General features: G+C 47.1%; 1 protein-coding gene across 1 annotated transcript; it reads left to right on the top strand.

Annotated features, from left to right (window-relative positions):
- The first annotated feature begins 1,433 nt into the window (after positions 1 to 1,433).
- On the top strand, positions 1,434 to 4,338 carry RGS2 (regulator of G protein signaling 2). Its single transcript, XM_033067308.2, has 5 exons — positions 1,434 to 1,599; positions 1,731 to 1,832; positions 1,923 to 1,984; positions 2,841 to 3,007; positions 3,383 to 4,338. Exons 1-5 carry the CDS (start codon positions 1,493 to 1,495, stop codon positions 3,575 to 3,577), a joined length of 633 nt encoding a protein of 210 aa, XP_032923199.1. The 5' UTR covers positions 1,434 to 1,492; the 3' UTR covers positions 3,578 to 4,338.
- Positions 4,339 to 22,231: the final 17,893 nt, after the last annotated feature.

Below are 22,231 nucleotides of genomic sequence, written 5' to 3'. Positions count from 1 at the left end.
AGTTTCCCGGTGCTATTCCAAGGCTGCCTGTGCCAGGTCTGCACGTGCGGGCGGCGTTCCCATGTGTGTGTCCTGTCTGTGTGTCCCAGGGTCTGTCCCGTGTGTGTGTCCTGTGTGTGTGTCCCAGGTGTCCCACAGCCCCAGGTGCTGTTCCTGTGTGTGTGTCCCCAGTGTCCCACATCTCAGAGCTCTCCTGGCCCTGCTCTCCATGCCGGTGCTGATGGAAGCGCTGGAAGGCAGCCAGCACATGTCCATCATCATCCTGGCACTGCCTGCCCTGCTCTTTGCTTTGGCAATTTCATCCCACAGAGTTTCTGGAACTGAGGTTTTTACAGCACTTAGAGCCTTACTTTTCCCATACTTTCTCCCACAGTAACCACACTCACAATAATTTCCCTTTGTGTACATGCCGTGTACAGGACTAAGAGCTACCTGTTGCAAAAATCATTTAAAGTGATTTGGTAAAATTTATAGGGTTGAACTTTATTTTCCTATCAGATCATCAATGCATACTGCAAAGGACAACCAGAAGCACTGAAAAGTTGTTGAAATACTGTCACAAATTAAATGGCATTTCTTTTCCCCAAGACATCTCATTTAAAGCAAAGTGCTTTAGTGCAGCTTGTGAGTGTTCAGCAAGTAGATGTTGTAAGGACACAGTGATTATCTAAATGGATTATTTATACTATGTGATCGTGTTGAAGTCAGCTGGTGTTTTGGGAGTCAGTCTCTCTGAACATCGCTATTTGCGTCTCTGTGGAGAGAAAGACACACGCACAGAAAGAGAGCAAAAAGCAGAGAGAGCGTAAAGAGAGACTCACACAGTTCCTAAACCCAAATTGTTTGGAGATGATATCCTCCAGCTGGACACTGAGAAGGACCATACGGCCTTTTCAACAAGCCGAGGGCTCGGGTAAAGCGCTGCAGCTTGAGTAATTTACACAATTCACTGGTAGGTGGCAACAGTGCCCGGAGATAGAGCCTGTGCCGGCACGGGCTGGGAGCGATCCGCAGCCCGGCTCAGCACAGGGGCCGCACCAAGAGCACCGCACTTAGCCCGAGCTTGGGGCTGCTTCATTTGCTGAACAGACACCGCCACGTCCCTCCTTTCTCGCGTACTGGCCACACTCAAAAACCCGAACAACCTTAAACCAAACCCCTCCAGAAGAGCAGGGCACGTTTTTGGCTGATGGAAGAGGACAGCCAGCCCTCGGGTGGTGTGATTTCCAAGAAGGGGGGCCAGGACAAAGCAAGCAGAGGGCCAGAAGAGCCGCGATGCGGAGCAGAGGCAGGGTTTGCTGCGCCGGGAGGGAGCGCAGCCGTGGCTGGCTCGGGGCCGCCCCCAGCCCAGCCCAGCCCAGCCCAGCCCGGCCCAGCCCGGCCCCGCCCGCCCGCGGGGCCATAAGAGCGGGTGCGCCGGGTGCGGCGGGGTTAGACTCGGCTAGGCTCGGCTCAGCCAGGCTCAGCTCATCTCAGCTAAGCTAGACTCGGCATGCAGAGCGCGCTGCTGCTGGCGGTGCGGCACGGCGGGCGCATGGAGCGGGGCAGCCGCCGCCGCAGCGAGCCCGAGGAGGACAAGGGCAGGATGAAGAGAACCATGTGAGTGCCGCAGGGCTCTCCCGGGGTGCCGCAGGGCTCTCCCGGCTCCTCCTCGCTCCCCTCGCCGGCGGGGACAGCGCCGCTGTCTCCAGCGCTGTCTTTAACCGGCATCTCCCTCTTCTTCCTTCCAGCATTAAGGATTGGAAAACCAGACTGAGCTACTTCCTGCAGAACTCTTCCAATCCTAACAAAAGGAAATCTAAGAAGGCAGGGAAACACCGCAACTACTTCAGGTAAGTCGTGAGGAAGGGGTCCTGTTTGAGCTCCCCAGAAGCAGTGAAGCCTGAGCAGTGCGGTCTGATGTTCTCCCTCCCTTTTTGCAGACCTTCCCCCGAGGAAGCCCAGCTGTGGTCAGAAGCCTTTGATGAACTTCTTGCTAACAAATGTAAGTTTGTCTCCAACAAGTAACATTTGGGAACAGAGGGATGGAGAAGTTTGTGTGTCTATAGGAGTTTGCTTCCTCCTGTGTCAGCATTGTACCTCTCATGTAAAGAGCTTTGGTTCTGCTCTTGCAAGTTAAATGCTTTTAACAGTTTAAAGCCAAAATACATAGAAGTGGGTTTTTCACGACAAAAATGTAAGCTAATGATAAAAAAAAGATTTCTTTTTTTTTTTCTTGGAACCCTCGTAGCTAAAATCATACCTGTCAGCTGGGCTTTTCCCATTTGGCAACTGGGAAAAGGGCATTTATTCCCTGAGCTCGCTGCATAACCAAAAGCAAGGGCTTTCCAGTAATGTGGCAAGGATTCTGCAGCACAGGTGATCTCGGGGTTTTACTGTTCTACAAAAAGCAGCATTCACTAGCAAAGCAAAAGGACTAAGAAATAATACTACTATTTGCTCTTTGAGCTTGAGTCATCCTTTCCATTGAAAGACTATTCCAGAGTACTGTAGCAGTCATATTTACTGCAGTGTAAAGGTTAACAGAGCAGAGCTTATCTAGAGAGTAATGTTTATTTTTATGTACTCTCTGCATCACAGGAGGAAACAACCATAGAAATGGTTTCATTTTTTGTGTTTGCCTAAGAAATGGCGAACTCAAAGTGAAACCTGCCAAGCTGTTAAAGCATTAACTTGCTTGCAAACAAAAATTAGGGATTTTTTTTATTATTGCCATGATGTTGTTGAAAAAAAATAGACCTACAGCAAAGCATTGTGGTAGAAATTGATGTGGCCAATAGGTAAACTCAAGATTCCTGAAATAGTTAATTGATGGTGAGTGTTTTTTTTTCTTTCCTTAGATGGTCTTGCTGCTTTCCGAGCTTTTTTGAAGTCTGAGTTTTGTGAAGAGAACATCGAGTTCTGGTTGGCCTGTGAGGACTTCAAGAAAACTAAATCACCCCAAAAGCTGACATCGAAAGCAAAGAAAATCTACAATGACTTCATTGAGAAGGAGGCTCCCAAAGAGGTAAAGAGAAGCTACTTAAACATAAATGCTCTGTTCTATGAATTCTTACAGTCATTACTTCCTTGAACTCAAGATACAGATGTCAAACTGCATTGTACATAACCTCACCTAATGTCTGTGTCTGAATACAACTGCCTGTTGACAGAGCGGGAAAATGGCACAGGCAGTGTGGCAGAGAAATTACCATTTTAACTGACAAAAGATATCTGAATTAGTTTTGGTTTTGTGCAAGAGAAGAATTTTATTAAAGAGAATTCTCCAGCAATTTGACCTTGTAGTAATAGGGGTCTTGCCTTTTTTACTCTTCAGAAGTTGTGCTGTGTATGACACTTGAATCCTGTTCTCAGAAGTAATGTCCCTCTTTCTGTGTTTCAGATAAACATAGACTTCCAGACCAAGAACATGATCGCACAGAACATCCAGGGGCCCACCCACACCTGCTTCAGCGCGGCGCAGAAGCGAGTTTACAGCCTGATGGAGAATAACTCCTACCCACGCTTTTTGGAATCGGAGTTCTACCAGGAACTGTGCAGGAAGACACCCATCAGCAGAGCAGCCCAGGGCACATGAGTGATGGAGAGGAGGAGAAGCAGCCTGTGGGCTGCCGAGGAAGCCGAGCCACGGCTCGTGAGCAGCATCCTGACCCCAAAGGCTGGGGCACTGAGCGCTCAGCCTGTTTGCCACGGTGCAAGGACAAACACTGGCTCTGGTGCAGAGCTGATGGCCCGGAGTGACGCTGCTGGAGGGTGTTCAGGGGACGTGGCAGAGTGTGCCAGCAGCTGCTGGCACTGCCCTTCTCTGCAGAGGTGGCTGTGCAGGAGCCCTTCTGTCACGGCCGAGGAGCGATGTGGCAGGTCTGGTCAGAGCCTCCTTCTTGTGAGCAGAAGCTGCTCTCTGCACTTGGGCACTGCTGGGAACTTGAGTAATTGGGTGCCTATTTATTTTTCCTAAACATGCCCCCAGTGCTGCTGCTGTCGGTGGCTCGGTGTGCCTGCACCGGTTCTGTTACTGCCTCGAGCTGCCAAGAGCTGTGCTGGGTTTCTGTGCAACCTCCTCACAGTAACAGCACTGTGAGGGCAGGAAGGGATGGAATAACTCAGTTCCCAGAGGAACAGGTTCTGCAGCGAAAGTATGCAGGGCTGGGTTGTGTCAGCAGGGCTGTGTGGGGCCTGACTGAGGGCAGGACTTGGCCAAGGCGAACAGGAGCTGTATAGTATTATATTTCTATGTGGATTATGATTGTGTTGAATGCTGCAATGTCATAATTCTGTCTTGAGGACAGTAAGCTTCAGTGAAGTTTTATTGTTTTTAATAAACTATTTTGATACAAAGCTCCTTTTGTTGCCTAATTTGTGTTGCACACTCAGCTACACACTGGCACTGGACACTGGGCAGCGCTGGGTCCTGGGTGAGGTCTTAATAGGGCTAAGTTTAAAGCAGTTAGTTCTTGCTCTGTGAAGTGAGTTTTGTGTTTGGGTTTTATCAACAGAATAAAAACCTTCAGAGGTTGAAAGCTGAACAGAGTGTTCAACCACATCCTCTGTCCCAACATGCCTGTGAAGCCAATCTCTACAACATGCCAGGCACACATTGAGCTGCCAGATCATGCTGTAGCTCACAGGATGCCATTGGGAACACGGGCACCCAGCGTCCTGCCCTTGCTGCTGCCTGAGACCTTTGCTTCAGAAAGGGTTTAGGAGGACTTTAGTGTCACAAAACCTGTGTAAAGTCGGGAGAGGCAATAGTACAATAAAGGCATTTGACTCCCTGCTAGGTAACAGGCTTAGGGAGAAGGTACTGGTCATTGTTATTCCATGCACTAGTTTTTCCCCAAACCAGTCTCTATTTAGCTTTGTGGCATCTGCATTTCAGGTCTGTTTAGGTCCTGGCTCCAGCTATTTTGTCTGCAGTGCTCAGCTCACAGCTTTAATTGCTTATTTCACATATACCCACAGCAGTCACTTCTATAACATTCCACTTTTCCAAGTATCAACAAAATTCGAGCTATGGTATTTTCTACTTCAGTTGCACATCCAAAAGCAACTCCTTGAGGTATGCATTGCAGGAGAGGAGCCTACAAGAAAGAGGGAGAGGGACTTTTCACAGAAGCATGGAGTGACAGGAAAAAGGGGAATGGATTCCAACAGAGTAGATCAGATTGGATTAGAAGTCCTTGGCTATGAGGGTAGAGAGGCACTGGACCAGGGAGCCCAGAGCAGCTGTAGCTGCCCCTGGATCCCTGGAAGTGTTCAAGGCCAGGTTGGACAGGGCTTTGAGCAGCCTGGGTTGGTGGGAGGTTTCCTGCCCATGGCAGGGGCTGGAGCTAAGATCATCTCTGGGCCTGCTTCCACCCCAAACCAGTCCCTGATTACATGATGATTCTTTGTGTAACGGAGTGAATGCATACATACCCACAGATATACCTGTCTGTTATACTGGCTCTGTGCACAAAATAATTTGGGACAGCTCCCACCTTGCCATAGGTGGCTGGGGCTGTGAGAGCCATGCAGAAACATCTGCTCATAGTGAAGTCCACATAAGAAAGCACAAGAAAAACTCATCCCAATAATTTCCTGCAACAGGGGTTTTTCACTAACCAGGGAAAACAGATTTGGGCTGATAATTGCTTTTGTAATAGAATAAAATAATAAAAATAGCCAGAAGTATACCTATTAAAGACTCAGACCTGGGGCAGGAATAATTCTATAAAGATTCAACTGTGCCAATTTGGGATGTAATTAACCACTGCTGGTGTCTGGTTTTGAGGAAAGAAACATTTCTAGTTTCAGCAGGTGCCTGAACTACTTATAGCACAGTATGTAGAGGAAATTAAGTGGGGCTGTTAGACCTGGCATCCCTGTGTGAGGCTGCACTGGGGTATTTTTAAAATCTGACTGATGGGTATTGAGCATGGAAGGCCATGCAGGTGGCTCTGCAGCTGCCACAGAGTGAGCCACAGGGCTGGCAAAGCAAGCAAGCCATGCTGAGTCCCTGGCACAGTCTGTCTGCAGCACAGAGGCCAGGCTCCACAGCCAAAACAACCTGGTGTACCAACAGGGAAAAAAAAAATTTAAATAAAAATCCAACACACAGCGTTCCTTCCAATTGCTGCTTTTCTAGTTTTTAATCTGTTTTCCCAGCTCCTCGGAGGAAGCTTCACTAGAAAACCGGGTTCTGCAGGCACACTGGGAGTGCTGCAGCCCGAGATATTGCTGTGAACATTTCCTGTGGAAATAAAACCCCAACGATTGCTTTAAGAGATGCTGGTTCTGTACCCCTGGCAGCCTTACAGCTGCAGTTAAAATTGGTGCCCTGGTATCAGTATCCAATGGCAACAAATAATAAACTGCTCCTGCCCCCACAGCCCGTCCAGGTTCACACACCCCCAGTCCCAGCAGGCTGCCCACAGCCAGACACACCGTGATACCAGACACAGGGCTGGCATGGGGACAGAGCTGGTGTGGGGACAGCAAGGGGAGGGTGACACAACTGGGGGCCTGCAGGACAAGGTGTGGGTGCTGCTCAGCAGCTGGCCAGAGCACTGTCCCCTTTTTAGCTTCCATCAGGTTGTAAAACTGCTCCTGCCCACATCCACTCTGGCACACGGGTTGGAGCTGCCTGGCAGGGCAATAAGAAGGATCTCAGTGAAAGCAAAGGAGCACAGAACCTGGACAAGTGTGTAAACAAGCATTGATGGGAGTAGACACGCTGCAGAAAGCTGAGGAGTAAGAAAAGGGCACACTTCCAACCACACAGCGAGCCCAGAGTGATGCCAAGCAAGTCAATGCCAGCCCACGCTGCCCTAACCCACCTGATAACTGCACCTAGGTCTGAGGATCTGGAATTGTTGAAACACCCCAGCAAATCTGGGCTAACAGCAACTTCTAACTCTCCACATATCACTCTATTTAAACACAATAGTTGGTGTTTTTCTCACAGCTTCCCTACTCGTGTACCACAAAAAATACACCTCTCACCTTTATGACAATGAAGAGAAATTCAAAATTGCAACAGGAGTATCTCTAGCAATTCCTCAAACAAGAACTTGATGCAAAGACTTTGCAATCATTTAGAAAAGGAGTAAATCTAATTTTTTAAAGCCAACCACATCATTTTGGGTAACTAGGTCAGGAGTTTCAACTGACCTCATCCAGCAGCAATTAGGGTCTTGAAGCTGAAGGACAGTCCTCCATGCTGCCAAGAGGCAACGTGTAAATGAACCTTCTAAAGCACAGCACCAAGGCTGCTGACCCTCCTCAAGTGCTCTGTGTGCAAAGGCTGGAGAGGCTCTCTGAGGGCAGGGGGAGCTCAGCATGAGGATGATTCACCACTCCAGGAGAATGGGAAAGCAATGCCATGCAGTAAACAAGTGTGCAGTGAGGGGATCTTGCTCTGTGGATTTGTGTATTGTGGCTGGAAGATAAAACCAGACTATAAATATAATCAATCTGCTGCCCCACTTGAAATTGCAGCTCTCTCTCCCTTTGGAAAAGGGGACACTGATGATGGTTTAAAGAGCTGTATAGACACGCATGTATATGTGTGGAAGGGTTTCTTGGATGAGACACTGTAGTTTGGCAACTTGAACAGAGAGGAAACGTGACCTTTAGAAATCGTTTTGGGATCTTCATGGGTTTGTTTTGCTTTTTTTTTTTTTAACTTACTGTGATTCAAGAGGGAAAAACTGGTCAGAAGCTGGGACAGCATCCCAAATTCAGCTTCCTTCAGGTGGCATTTGTAACATGTGCCAGGGAGAAGCAAGGCTTTGACATCAGTGCAAGGTGCCCCCCAGAGAGAGGCCAGAAACAGGGCTGGTGCCAGACTTACCTGCAGCATGGGGTGTTGATCCATCTGGGAGCAAGAGCTGTATGGGGGGCTGCACCTACAGCAACATCCAGGGGCAAACAAAAGCATTTCAAGGCTGAGCTTAAATGGAGTCCCCTCCAATGAGCAGCAGGTGGGGGATACAGGAGGGTTTGGTCAGGGCAGTTAAACCCATCAGTGCCCTGGCACAAATACAGAGATGTCCTTTTCCAAAGGTTGCTGCACTGTCCATGGCCCATCAGCTCAGACTGTTCCTGAGGAGGCTCCACAGTTGGATTTGTGGGGAGCACCCTGAGCAGTTTGCCTCACTGAGTTCTGTAGCTGTGCTAATTGGCATTACCCTGAGTGCCCTGACTGGGAAACGAGGGCTGGCCAGCCCAGGGAAAATAGTCCCGCTGTTAGCCTACGTAGGAGTTTCAAATGTGAGTCCTTTGGCAATCTTTCATTAAAATAATCGTTTAGATCAGAGTTTCCAACAGCTACAAAGTACCCATGAGCAGCAATTAAAAAATGTTCCATTAAAAATATTAAATATTCCATTCAAGATAATCTAATTGACATAAATTAGTACTCATGTTCCCCAGCCAGTTTTCCCACTTGGGATCTCATGGAATAAGTTGCGTTTCTGTGTTACAGATTTAGACCACAAAGCAGCTTGGTGGCTTTTTGGACGGGAGCCTGCCTTTGGGCTTCCAGGGGACGTGGTACTATTATGATTTTTACAGAGCTCAGAAAGTCTGCTGTCCAATATGGACAAGACATTTGGGAGCAGTTTAATGAGTTGGTGCTTCCCTTTGCCTTTGGGGGTGTCCAAGGGAAGTGGAAACCCCAGGAGCGTGGCAGAGGGGCTGTGCTGGCACCCTCCTGGTTTGAATATTGCTTTGAAAGGGCTGAGGGACCGAGAACTCGCTGGGAGCAGCTGGGGCTGGCGGGGCTGAACCTGGGGAGAGCCATCCCTGGTGTCCCAGGGCCAGGGCCAGGGCATCCTGAGCGGGGTGTGTCTGCCCTGCCTGGCACCTGCCCAGCCCAGCCGGGCTCAGCTCCTGCTGGCATCAGCCCTGTACCTGCCAGGCAGGCCAGCGCTCCTCGGGGCACACCGAGATGTCATTTGTGTCCCCCTGCACACTGCTGGCTTTCGGAGCAGGCTCCTGCTGTTTCCAGAAGGAGAGGTCAGCTCGCTCGGCAGCCACAGTCCTTCCAGATGGGAATGCCAGATAAATGTGCAGCCTAAGTGGGTCACAGTTGAGAGCTGAGGGAGGGATCAGCCGTGACTGCAGAGCTCTGAGGTCAGGGAGCAGTGACATAGTAGTGACATAGTGGTGACACAGTGACAATGAGTGATGCTGTGGAGATTACGTGTGTTCCGCCAGACCAGTGCCTGTGTGAATGCATAGGTCACTGCTGCAAATATACAGAATATTCCCAATAAATGCTCCTGGCTGCATTTTTTTTTTAGAGGGAAGTGCAAAGTGCTGGCTGTAAAAGGGGTTGGGTAGCTGTCCTGTAGCTGTTTGAGGAAATACAAGAGCACACAATTTTTTGAAGTGTGGTGTTCCGAAATACAAACGTTCTTGTAAACAATTTATCCTTTTGTATGTTTCCTTACAAAAACAAAGAAAATCACAGTGGTATAAACCCCACTGTGCTCTGGAACAGGCAGCCTTTGCACACTGAAAGGCCTCTTGGTCTGCTCCTGCCCTGTAACTTTTGGAGAAGGCACCTATACCTCATGTGAAAGAACTTTAGCAAATCTCTTTGTATTTTTTTCCCTCAAGGTTGTTAATTTTGGGAGAACCTCCTGAAAGGGACTTTCACCTGCCTTCCCTTTCCATGGCTGGAATAGGAAGAAATATGTTTCTTTATCAGCCCTATTGGGCACCACAGCTAATCTCTTTCAGTAATTTTGTTGCTGTGAGAAACCCAAACATTTATCAGGGCAACAAACAAATATCAATGCCTAGTATCGAAAGGAGCAGCAAGAAGCAATTACATGATTTGCAGCCCACATCCTGGCTAGTGCACCTGTCCTGCAACATGCCTGCTGTATTTAACTCAGACTAATTATTATGTAAAGCCTGCTTGAGCAAAGTCTGTTTTTTATGGTGTTCATCAAAGCTTTGAGCACGGTGTTGGATCTGGTGCCAAATAACCCCAACAAGGGGCTGGACATCCTTGGTTCATCCCCACAGCCTCACTCTGTGATAGAGATAGGGGAACCAAATCATTGATTGGTAGTTAAGGGATGTACCTAACAGCTAGAATGATATATTAAGAAATATTAAATACAGATCCTCAGCTTTGTGTGTGGCAATTATACCAATCTAGAGCATCCAGAAAATCTCAGTTAATGCAGAATAACTGAAACAGCAAAGCAGGGATTATACCCATAATCAGGTTGCAATAGCCATCTCCTAAAGATAGCACCTAGAAACCCCAGAGGATGGTGAGTGTCTCTGAAATACCCCTGCAGCAGTCACTGGTACGCTTTTAGAACAGGAGTATGACTGCAGCCCAGCGGCCCAGCCTAATTACAGGAGTACTGGGATTGAAGAGAGGCACCCCTGGCACGGGAAGTGGCTTCCCTAGGGAAGACAGAGCATTCCCTCCAAGCCAGCCACGTGGCTGGCAGCATGGTCCAGACAGGACACTGCAGAGCATGGCTGGCCAGCAGTGAGGGGAACAACCTGCCAAGCATCTGCTCCAGCCCCGTGCATCACCGCTGGGTGAAGGTTTCAGGGTCAGCCTCAGGACGGGACTCATCCCCTGTTTGCACATGAACAGGTAAAATTAGCACAGACTTGGACAGGAGTCCCTGTGGAACATGTTCTCCACTAGGAAACAGTAAGTGACTAATGATGATAGCAGTCACTAATGAGGCAACAAGTTGGGAAATGACAACCAAAGGCAGCAGCAGCTCCTGTGAGTAAGCCCAGGACGGTGGAGCACTGCCCTGCAGCTGCCCAGAGGGAGGGCTGGGCTCAGGCAGGTGTTGCTGCTGACAACAAGAGCACCAGGAATCGATGCCACCAGAAACAAGCAAATATGAGAAGAACAAAGTGCTATTTACCAGCAAAGAACTTATCAGCTGCAGGGTTTGCCTGGGGTCTCAGTGCCACAGACGACAGGAGCGTGGAAGAACTGTCACTAAGGAAGCGTGGGTGTAGCTGACAGCAGGTTGCCAGCAGATAGGAAATATTTCCCCCTTCACATCAAGGGGAGCTTGCACTCCCCCAGGGTGGATATAATGCAGGATATAATGGAGAGCTTGTGCGTGTGGGACTCAGCACGGCCCAAATTACTTTTTCCGGGAACAAGTCACTTGCAGGACCGACATCACCACAAATGAATACACACGGTTATTTTAATAGCAGTTTACCAAAACCAGCCACATTGGGGCAGCTTTTTAAAATCCCAACATGCTGTTAACACGTGCATCAAAGGACCTGGAGTGACATCACTGGGTGCTTGGTCACATCCTCCCCAGTCCCACCTCACCAGGGGAATGACAGGGCACAGGATATGCCTGTGCTGGGACAGCATCAGCATTCTCCAGCGAGCTTTCCACGGGCTGCAGGGGTTCAGGGAATTGTGCTGAGGCAAACGAAGGCTGTGTCCCTGTCTGACGCACTGAGAGCAGCTGCTTTCCCGAGAAGCGGGACAGTCACCCTGTCGCACTCCCCCGCTCCCTGCCCGTCCCTCACTGCCCTTGCATCTGATTGAGCAGCTGTGCAGCTGCTGTGAGGCTGGATGAGCAAGCTGGCCAGGCAGGAAACTGTTCTTTTTTTGGTGGATTTGTTTTCCACGGAATCACTGATCCAGCGGCCTGCAGCCACCTAAACAAGGGTGACAGGGAAGAGAGGGACACGCTGGTGAGGCACGGCCTGACATCCAGGAAGGAGTGGCTGGCTGATGTAAGGTTCAAGTCCCTCGTCACCGCTTTGTCATACATTTCCCTTTAGACTCCACCTCCACCTTGCTTTGGTGCATCTTCACAAGGAGTGCCATCCATCTAGCAAAGGCACTGTTGATCTTCTGCCCCTCCTTCCTTGATAACCCAGCCAGACTGGTCACAGGGCAGCATCACAGGAGATGTTTACAGACCCTAGGAGCAGCTGAAATGGAGAATATCACCAGCAAAGCTGTGAATGTGGTGATGTGCAATCAGGGAAGGGGCAGCTCAGGCCATTCATTAGGAAAGAGAAGGGCTGGTTGGCTGGTTTAACATCCAATAAATAATTTCATGTTTCAGATCACCTGAGCACCTACTGATGCTCACCAGTCTGCTCAGGAGGTACAAGGTTCAATTATGGCCTGGAAATAATTTTAGTACATTTGTAACGTGACCTGGTCTGAGTCACTGTTGTAATGCAAATGGGCACAAGTGTCAATGGACAAAGCTGCTCAGAACATGCTTTTTCCAAAAGCAGCCTACCTGGCTTCCAAGAGCTGGAAAAGCACCGATCCACATTCATATCTTCCAGCAGTACATCTTCATTTATTTAGTGGCTTTCTGATGACGAGCACAGTTTCCAGAACAAGTAAAACTCATGCTGTTATGGAATAGGATGCACTGCCTACAGTGTATTGATTTTTATAAGGAAAATATCAGACTACAAATCTGCTGCCAGGAGCCCGTTTTAAGGGATGAAAGTAGCCAGGTTTTTTTTCCTGCTTTCACCAAGCAGCAATACCTTCCCAAACTAGTCAGGATCATACTGATTTACTGGAGATTCCAGTATATTTGAGATGAGGGTTAGTTCTAACTTACTGTGTTGCTGCATCCTTCTTCCTGTGGAGTTTATAAATATTCTGCCCCTGCCAGGCACTACCCGTAACACAGACAGTGGTTTACTGGCAGCAGGCACAGCTCAGCAGCAGCAGCTGAAGCTGATGTTATTATGGACTGCAGTTACCAGTTACATTTTGGCTGGGGCCAAACAGCTCTGATTAAAGCAAGGGCTTTAACTGCTCTTGCTTGAACAGCTTCAACTTGCACCTGAGTTTGCTCAAGTTTCAAGGAAATTTTATTTACAGCACATATGTTCCTAACTGACCCCTATTTCCTACTTTAGTCTCTCCCAAAGAGGCAGGGATGCATTACTTGAAGATGGGAATGAAGCGAGGCAGCGCTGTGATTGATCCCTGATGCAGTTTCAGGAATGCCAAAGGACTCAGATAAGCTGATGTAGCAGACTATTCCCCTTTCCCAGAGCCTGAAGACTGATGATAATGATTCCTACTCTTGCAATCTTCCCTAGCTACCATTTCTATTTACTGCCATAGCTGCAGTATTACAAACCTTGGGGAATCCTTTTCACCCACATTTTCCCCTTGGCAGGACTAAATGAAGTCAGCAATATCAGATATCTTTTTCCCTCTGTCATCCTTTTATGAAGAAAGAAGCCAGTCTGTCCTTGGTCACTAAGACAGACAGAAAGTAACTGTGAGATGACCTTGAAGCCAGGTTTCTGGATTGGAATCTCTTTGAAATGTAACTTTTCCATATCACCAAATGACGGCAGCTGCTGACGGGCACATCTTGAGCTGCAGCACAACTTTCCTTCATTAACCTCGGCAGCTGCCGCCTTCCTCCCGTGGGGAGCATCTGGTGTTTTCCAAAACAGATTCCTCACGCAGGCAGCATTTACGTTTCCCATTAACCTTTCACAAGAAGCCAGGTTTTGTCTGAAGCTGGTGTTGGAAGCTGGGTCAACATCTCTTCAGTCACATCACACCTGCAGTAATGCCCTCTTGTTTTTTTCCAGGGTGAGGCTCAAGTGCTCCAAGACCTACAGCTCTGCTGGAAAGTCTCAGCTTCAAAAATTTCCTTCATTTGCCATAAAATCATAGAATGGTTTGGGTTGGCACCTTAAGGATCACCTCATTCCCACCCCCTACCATGGGCAGGGACACTTTCCACGGTCCCAGGCTGCTTCAAGCCCCGTCCAGCCTGGCCTTGGACACTGCCAGGGACCCAGGGGCAGCCATAGCTTCTCTGGGCACCCTGTGCCAGGGTCTCTCTGCTCTCACAGTAATGTTTAATCTAAACCTATTCTCTTTCAGTTCAAAGCCATTTTCCCTTGTCACTACATGCCCTTGTAAAAAGCCTCTGACACAAAAGGCTGACAGGTACAGCTCTTGATTTAGACACAAAAAAAAGCACAGTGAGTTACACTACAAGATACCAGAACACTCTGGAGGTGGTTTAAAGCATCTTTCTTTCTGACTGGTGTTATGTAATAAGTCCAAGTTATTAATTAATAGCTAGGTCTGGTGCCTAGGGAAATCATTACACTCACTTCAATGACTGACCATATAATCTGCCTATCAGCTAGTGCTTGGAGAGGAGTTACAACCTGTAAAGACTGTGTTTAAAATACAAGTGCTCATTAATATTAAAATAAAACATATATGAGATAGCAGCTGTTTTGAATAAATAGATATTCCCCTCAAGTTTAGCCTTTCAGAAAAGCCTGAAATGCAAATCAAGTAATCAACCACAGAAGCATTAACTTCATCTTTTCTCATTGCTCCGTCTGAGCATCTGCATAGGGATTTTGTAAGAATGCAGCTGAACACGTTGAAGAGGGAGTTATTTATTTATTTATTTTTAAAATTAAAGCTGTAAAGACAAAAAAAAAATGAAGCAATGCAATCCTGGATGTTAGGAAAGGTTCAACAAAGGTCACAAGAAAATAAACCAATATAAATGTGTACATTACACTTATGCTTACAATTCTTTGATATTCAATACTAACCAACAGTGTTTCAGGAATAAAAGTATTACCCTGGACATAAAAGGGAGGGGTTTTTCCTGCAACATTAAGCACAACTGTTGTACTAGGTTCTGGACCATTAATTTTGAGTTAATTAGGCGTATGTGCCAAGTGCAGTCAAAGTTGTCACTTAAAACTTCACCTCTTGGTGTGGTGATGGGGCACCTTTCCTCCTGTCCTGGAGCAGCCCCAGGTTATCAAAAAGCTTTTTTCTCTGCTCCACCTGCTGCTACCAGCCAACATCAGCTTTCCAGCTCTGCAGATTTGTGGGTTTACCTCCAGAAAGGGATTTCTGAGACATTGTGCCTGAAAAATGGTGAAAGAAGATAATTCATCTTCCCAGGTCACCTGCTTGGGCATGTGGGAAATGGAGATGAGAAACCTCATTGTGAGGACACACACCAAAAGATAAGAAAATTCACCCTGGCTTTGACTTGGCTCTGCCCTACAACAAGGCTGGCACACTTTTGTTACAAAAAGAGAAGTTTTTGCTGTATCTTTCTCGTTTCTCAAACTAAAGTGAGGCCTTTTAAACAGAGTATAGGATTTTGCAAAAAAGAGATGGTTGGTATAGAGACTGGCATTTATAAACATCAGCACAACAGAATTTTCTATCCAAAATATCCTCTCAGTCCCTTAGTCTGGGAAAATATGATGCAATTCAATGAGGTTACAGTGATGCCTTGATTTACTGGAAAAAAAAAGGGTTTAATTCTTTCCACAGTTCCATTGAACATTTTCTTTTTCATCAGAGAATTTGCTGGAATAGTTAACTTGGAATAAAATAAACCAGAGTATTCAGCCCAGGACAGAAATATTCAGGTGTCTTTCCCTTACTTAGTTTAGCCTATTCAGGGAAATATATTAAGCTACAGTGACCTTTCATATGGAATAAGGTTCCAGGAAGACAAACGTTCAGGAATCACTTTAAATCTTGGACGGACCTGAGCTAACTCCAGAGCAATTTCCTAACACTAGATCTTATTTTACTGGGAGGAGGTGGGGAATGGGGAGACGTACGAAACCCACGGGTGACATCAGAGCAGCTTTCAAAACAGCTTTATCTTCCCTGTGCTCCCACTGCCTTCAGCAGCCAGCACTTCAGAGAAACCCGGTTACCACAGTGGACAACTTTCCCTTTCAGAGATTAGTTTCCCACAGAAAAGCCCATGGGAACAGGAGGAGAAGCAGAAAGCCCCGGATTGTGAAATCAGAGCCACGTTTGTCTCCACGCTGCTCTGGGAGCTGGCACAGGGTCTGTCCTCAAGAGGGATTTCACACCTTGCTCCCCAACAGCCAGTTTTGACAGGGTTAAACGTTTTAAGCTGAGAAAAAAAAAAAGGTGGCAGAGGGGCCTGTTTATGATTTTGCAAGTAGTGCGAGTTTAAAAAAAACCACCAAAACAAACCCAGCCTGCTTCACACAATGCGGGAAGCGTCTGGCACCCAACTGCATCTGCTGGGAGGCAGATCTAAAACAAACAGGAGAGAACATGTCCTTGCACACCCTGTAATTACACTCTGGATCATCCAGAGGTCGAAAGTATCAACAGCTTTAAGATATGACCGGCTAGATTAAAAAGAAAAAAAAAATATTAGGCTGAGTGATTACTAGAGCTGATGGCCAGCCTGCAACGAATCTCCAAGCAGTGGCTTGCTGCCACAGCACAAATCATCTTGTCTTTGCTCCCTTCAGCCGTGCTGAGGAAGATGAGGAGCAGAGATCTGTGCCACTGTGCAGAGCCCCCCTAAGATTTACAGGGATGTGGGTCCAGGAATGGGTTAAAGCCAAGCTGAGAAGTTTCTCAGGACTTTTGCTGAGGTTGTAACCAGGACATAGGAGCTTCATATTTTCTCTGTCCCTCCTGTACACTCTCATAAGCACAAATAGCTGGTGGTGCCAGTTGCTGAATTCTACATCTAAGGAAGGGGCAAAAATGCAGTCATCCACAAAGGGTAAAAAAATCAGTGTGATTAAAAGTTCTCTTTCTGAATTATCACTGCAGGAGTCCAGGGCAAGCTTATTTAACATCACAGACAAGGACATGCACTCCACCAGTTTTATGCCAGGGGTGTGTTTCTATATTATGACAACGATGCTTGCACACCCAGGGTTTGAAGAGCAGAGCACAAGGCACTTGTAAAAGAGGCAAACCCAGCACTATGCTGCAAAAACACAGTCTGAAAGTCATGCACTATTGTCAGAGGCTGGAATGCAGTCCCACAGCAGCGTAGCTGGGGACTTCCCATCTATATTTAGGGTGTTGCAACGCTACCCTCTGGCCCACACGTCCTCACCCAGCAGGATGCCAGCTCTGGCATTCCTGGCACAGAGAGGGAGCAGGCTCCTGCAGCCCCTTCCATAGCAGTGTCACAAGTGTCAGTGTTGGGTCGGTGTGAGAACGCCTGGCAGGGCTTGGTGGCAAAGCTGTCCATCCCCTGCACCTCCTGCTGTGGCTGGGAGGAGGGCTAGGGAGTGACTCAGAGCTGTGACACACCTGCAGCACACGGTGTTAGCAGAGCTGCTGGCACTGCTCCCGCAGCCTGGCCCACTGGGAGCGTCCAGTCCCCATCAGGGACCCCCATCCAGTCCCCATCAGGGATCTCCATCCAGTCCCCATCAGGGATTCCCATCCAGTCCCCATCAGGGATTCCCATCCAGTCCCTATCAGGGATCCCCATCCAGTCCCCATCAGGGACCCCCATCCAGTCCCCATCAGGGATCCCCATCCAGTCCCCATCAGGGATCCCCATCCAGTCCCCATCAGGGACCCCCATCCAGTCCCTATCAGGGACCCCCATCCAGTCCCCATCAGGGATCCCCATCCAGTCCCCATCAGGGATCCCCATCCAGTCCCCATCAGGGACCCCCATCCAGTCCCTATCAGGGACCCCCATCCAGTCCCCATCAGGGATCCCCATCCAGTCCCAATCAGGGACCCCCATCCAGTCTCCATTAGGGATCTCCATCCAGTCCCCATCAGGGATCCCCATCAGGGACCCCCATCCAGTCCCCATCATCACACACGCTGTGGAAAGGTGCACCCTTCACTGCTCACACATCATTCTGCACAAAACCTAAAGGAATGGTTAGCTCAAAAATAGAAACCTGATGCTCCCTGCTTGTTTGATTTGCTAACAAAAGTAAAAAAAAAATTTGCCTACACAAACCAGCCCAAAAAGAGGAGGTGCAGTCTTTGTTCTCCCTCTGTCAATTCAAGACTTACTCAAACAATTGTCAGCCAGCACAAGGCTTTTTTTGGTGAAGCCCCACTTACACCCAGCACTCTTACACACAATGCTCATTATGCCACTTGTGAATACTTTCCATATCAGTCACTGCTGCACCCCAGGACACACATTTTGAAATTTGCCTTTCCCTTTTGATTCACGCAGAGATGTCATCGTGCACAGCTGCGGTGACAGTGACATATCCTCATGACACAGCTTCCTGAGCAGAGCAGTAAAAGCAGGGCAGTGAGGAAATAACTGCTTGCTGCTACCAAAGCAGTGGCAGAAAACAATCAGGACATGCTAATTAACTGGCTGTTTAGTAATGCGCCGTAGAGAGATTTTTTGACAAGGTTTGAGCAAGGAAAAGGGAAAGTGAAAGTTTAAACCTTAGAACCAGATGTAGATCAAAAGCACATTGCACTTGGGCAGCATTTTTAACTTCTCTGGTGTCCTTTCTGCTTTATGAGAGCTATAAGTTATTTCAACTTTTGTTTAAAATAAAACTAATTCAATTTTCTTTTAAAAGCTTATCTATAGCCTTTGTGGTTGCAGAGCAAAGGCTGAAATGTGACTTCCAAAAGCACAAAAGACTACAAGGCTAATAACTCCCACTTTCCTCCCCAGACCAAATCCCCTTTTTCTTATTGTTTAAGAGATCTTAGCTTTTTAACTCTTATTGAGTGTTTAGGACTAACATAAAATGCTGCAGTGTCATTGCCTTTGTCTGCAGTCCCTGTTGCTGCAGCACAGCAAATCTGCTGGAGGGTCACCACTGTGGAACATTTAAAAATTATTATTTAGACCTAGTTCCAGAGGGCCAGAGCCAGACTTCTGGCAGCATCTTCTTAAAATAGCAGCAGTTTTACTGGGTTTATAAATCTAAATACCATGTATGGCCATAACCCAGCCGGGGGTGGGATCCCCCTTTGATGTATGAACCCAGTGCCTCAGACTGTGAGCATCAAATGAAACTGCCAAAACACAGGCACACAATGGAAAATCCTGCAGACAGACAACAGAGGGGATGGACAAGCATGGAGCTGTGACCCAGAAACAGGCAAACAGGCACTGCATCGTTGTTCATCCAACAAACATTGCTTGTTGGTTTTTTTTGGTTTTTTTTTTTTTTTTGTTTTTTTTTTTTTTTTTTTTTTTTTTTGTTGTTGTTGTGATTCTAAAAGTTTTTAGGGCCTGAAGGTTTTCAGGGTTTTTGGAGTGTTGGTTTTGGTTTTTTTTTTGTTTTTTGTTGCCACAAGCCGGATACAAATAGCATTACTCACATCCAGCAGCACATTGTTCTGGCTTCCAGAGACAACCTGTGGAGTTGGACAGGGAGCTGTTACAAATGCTGAGTCAATGCCAGGGTAAAGGCAGCTCGTTCTGAAGTTGTTCTTTCCTCCTGTCCAGCCCTCACGCCTGCATCTGTGTAGATTTAGGATCTGAGCACGCAGATTCCACTGACCAAAATACATTGGGCCTGCATCTCTTTTTGATCACACATCTTTCTTCCATGCTGATGACAGGGCAATGAAAAATTTGGAGAAAGAAAAAATGAAGTCCAGGCAGAACCCAGAACTCAAACATTTTACGTAAGAGTCTCTGAAACAGCACATTTTTAAACAAGTGCTGTAGTTTAACTCTAAACCTGGTTGCATCTTTGTAAATGATGCAAGAGACAGACAATAAGTAAGCATTATAAGACATATTTATATTTTCTATCTAAACATTTCAAGAGACAGAAAGAGGGTCCAGTAGGACTGGGTGCACAAGAAGTTAATGTACGACAACATTGTTTATAAATAAATTCTCTGAGGAATGATACAAACAACTTTTCTAACACAAGGCTTAAATTCTTGCCATATTTTCCTTAAACACTTTGAGGAGTTTTGATTATTCTTTCAGAGAAACTGCCAGCTTCACGTACAAATCTCTGAGATAGTTCAGTGAAGCACTGTGAGAAAGGTCTCCAGTGCCAATTTGCTCTTTGCTGCTGGGCTCCACAGAGGAGTTGCTTCATGGATGGATTTCAAAGTGATTGAAAAGCTTGATAGCAGCTGAAAGTGCTTGCTCCTGTGGGACATGTGAGGTAAAAAGACATTTCCATCACCAGCCATCCCCTACTCGATGGAAAGGCAGGTTTTATTTTGGGTGCTCCAGCTCTGACACTGTCCTGAAACCACAGGAGACCTCTGCGTGTGTAAAGTGAATAATTGAGTCCCTTTGATCTGTGCAAAGTTTTGCACTTTTGCCTTTAAACACAGGGCTGACAGAGGCTGAGGCTGCTTTCCTGCATCACTGGAGATGGATTGCCTGTACATCAGAGATTACTGCAAAGTCCAGACCAGACCATTCTTGTTTGGGGAGAAAATGAGAAAGTACAAAAGGTGACTGTGGGTTATGTTTATAGACTTTCTGTGCAACAGCAAAGCCGTACAGAAACTAGAGAATGCACAAGGGCACCAAAAAATACCAGTTCCATGCGGATTTCGTGTGTCACCTACCTGTGAATGATCTGCACAGGGGTGGGGTACGAGCTGGCCACAGCCCTGCCCAGACTAGGACAGCAGCAAGCATTTAAAGTGTCTCTGGAAAACAAGGCAGCTCTTCAATTCTGGATGGAAGACTAAGCAAAGTTTTGCAGGCAGCCATAATTCAAGCGTTGCTTTTTCATGCCCAGTTTTGCAGCCACAATTGCCCTTTTTTGTCACAGATGTGTCTTTTATGCAATATCTGGGTAGCACACAACGCTCTGTACGTTCACCAGAAGTTCTCAGGGAGGAAATCCTGACAGCTTGGCACTGCCTTTGTGCAACCTGCCCTTCCTTCCTCCTCTGTACAGTGCAGAAAGTACAGGGGATGTCCTCTGCCTTCTGCTGTACATCTCACAGCACAGATCCCTTCTTACTCACTTCCCCCACTTGGCTCAGACTCATTTACTCTGTTCACAAATAGACACACCGTTGTTGTCAGATGTAATTTCATCGCATAAAATAGAAGTTACCTTATCTCTCTCCTGGCCCTATGCCCCTCTCTTTGTGCTTAGTACACAAAGAGTAAATATGTGCATTAAATGTGGTGTTGTGTCTCTGATTTTGAGAGTCTGCTTCTTCTAGATAAGTACCTCTGAATGTTTGCACTGGATCCCTTAGAATAATTCATCTTGCAATAGGATCAGTAGACTCTCACTACTGACTTCCAGGGAGTTTAAATATAACCAGTAGAACCAATAATTTGAACCAAATACTTTTTATTTTTCCAACAGAAACAGTAGCTCTTGATAGTCTTGCTAGTGCTTTATCCACCCCTCATGACTCTTGATACAGTCTTTGGGATTTTAAAAGTCTTGGAAAATGCAGGGGAGGGAGTGGAAAAACCCCAGAGCTGTTGCCTTGGGATCTATCTGAAATGCATTGATGGATGCTGATAGCACATAGGAGCACAGTTGCAACAAAACTGCCACCAAGATATCTATAAATAAAAGAATACTGAAATTGGCACTTCCACATCCAGCTCCTTTCAAAGGAGGCAAATTCTACCTTCAGGTTGTACTGGGATTTCTCCACTGAGTTCTCAAGTAGCTTTTAAGAAGAAAAGTCAATCTTTTCTGTAGACAGAAATGCCAGGAACCCCAAAAGCGGGTTTCATTACCTACTATGTTAAGTTTTTCAAGTGTTACACATTTTCAGGGAGAGCTTTACCCTTCCACTGTACATCAGCAGTGAACCATTGGCCCAACCCTGAGCTATAACCCATATGCCACCAAGCATCTGCTGCCTGCCCATTTCTGCCATGTTTGGAAACCCTCACTGGCCCTGCAGCTGCTCTGGGTAGCTGGGAGAGGACATCATCCACAGAGATTCCCTGTGAATTTACACCTTCCCTTGCCTCTGCGTGCGCATCTCCCGAGCACTGGTGTGAGATGCTTCTTACCCAGTGCAAGCATCTGTGCCCCAACATGAGGTCTCTTCCTGGCTGGAGGTCACATTGCTGTGCAGCAGTGAGAGCCTGGCCACTGCCAGGGCTGATTTATTATTGGCTGGTGATTCTGACCCGATAACATTATTTGTGTTGGTAGGTGCTCACGTGTCAGGATTAGGGCAAGACACCGAAGAAGGAACACAGTGTTCTGCTCCTATTTATGCTTCTTGCTGTAGCTCCCTCAGAGACTGGCACTATTAACTTCCCCTGTCAGACAAGGGACACTCACTTTAGGTCATTTATACCTGTCTCTTACACTTCAGGAGCTGATATATGAGCTCAATGTCTGATGGAGAACTGAAGTATAAACGTAGCAGTGTGTAATACACATATTTACATCCAAGCACGTGTTCGTGGGTGGCTCCTGCCAGAATTTAGGACCTCAAGCCATCAGCTGAACATTAGGAAAAGCT

This window comes from Catharus ustulatus, chromosome 9 (genome assembly GCF_009819885.2).
Source record: "Catharus ustulatus isolate bCatUst1 chromosome 9, bCatUst1.pri.v2, whole genome shotgun sequence".
Classification (NCBI taxonomy): Eukaryota; Metazoa; Chordata; class Aves; order Passeriformes; family Turdidae; genus Catharus; species Catharus ustulatus.
Note: the sequence above shows the minus strand (reverse complement) of the source record. Positions and strands in the feature narration are given on the sequence as shown.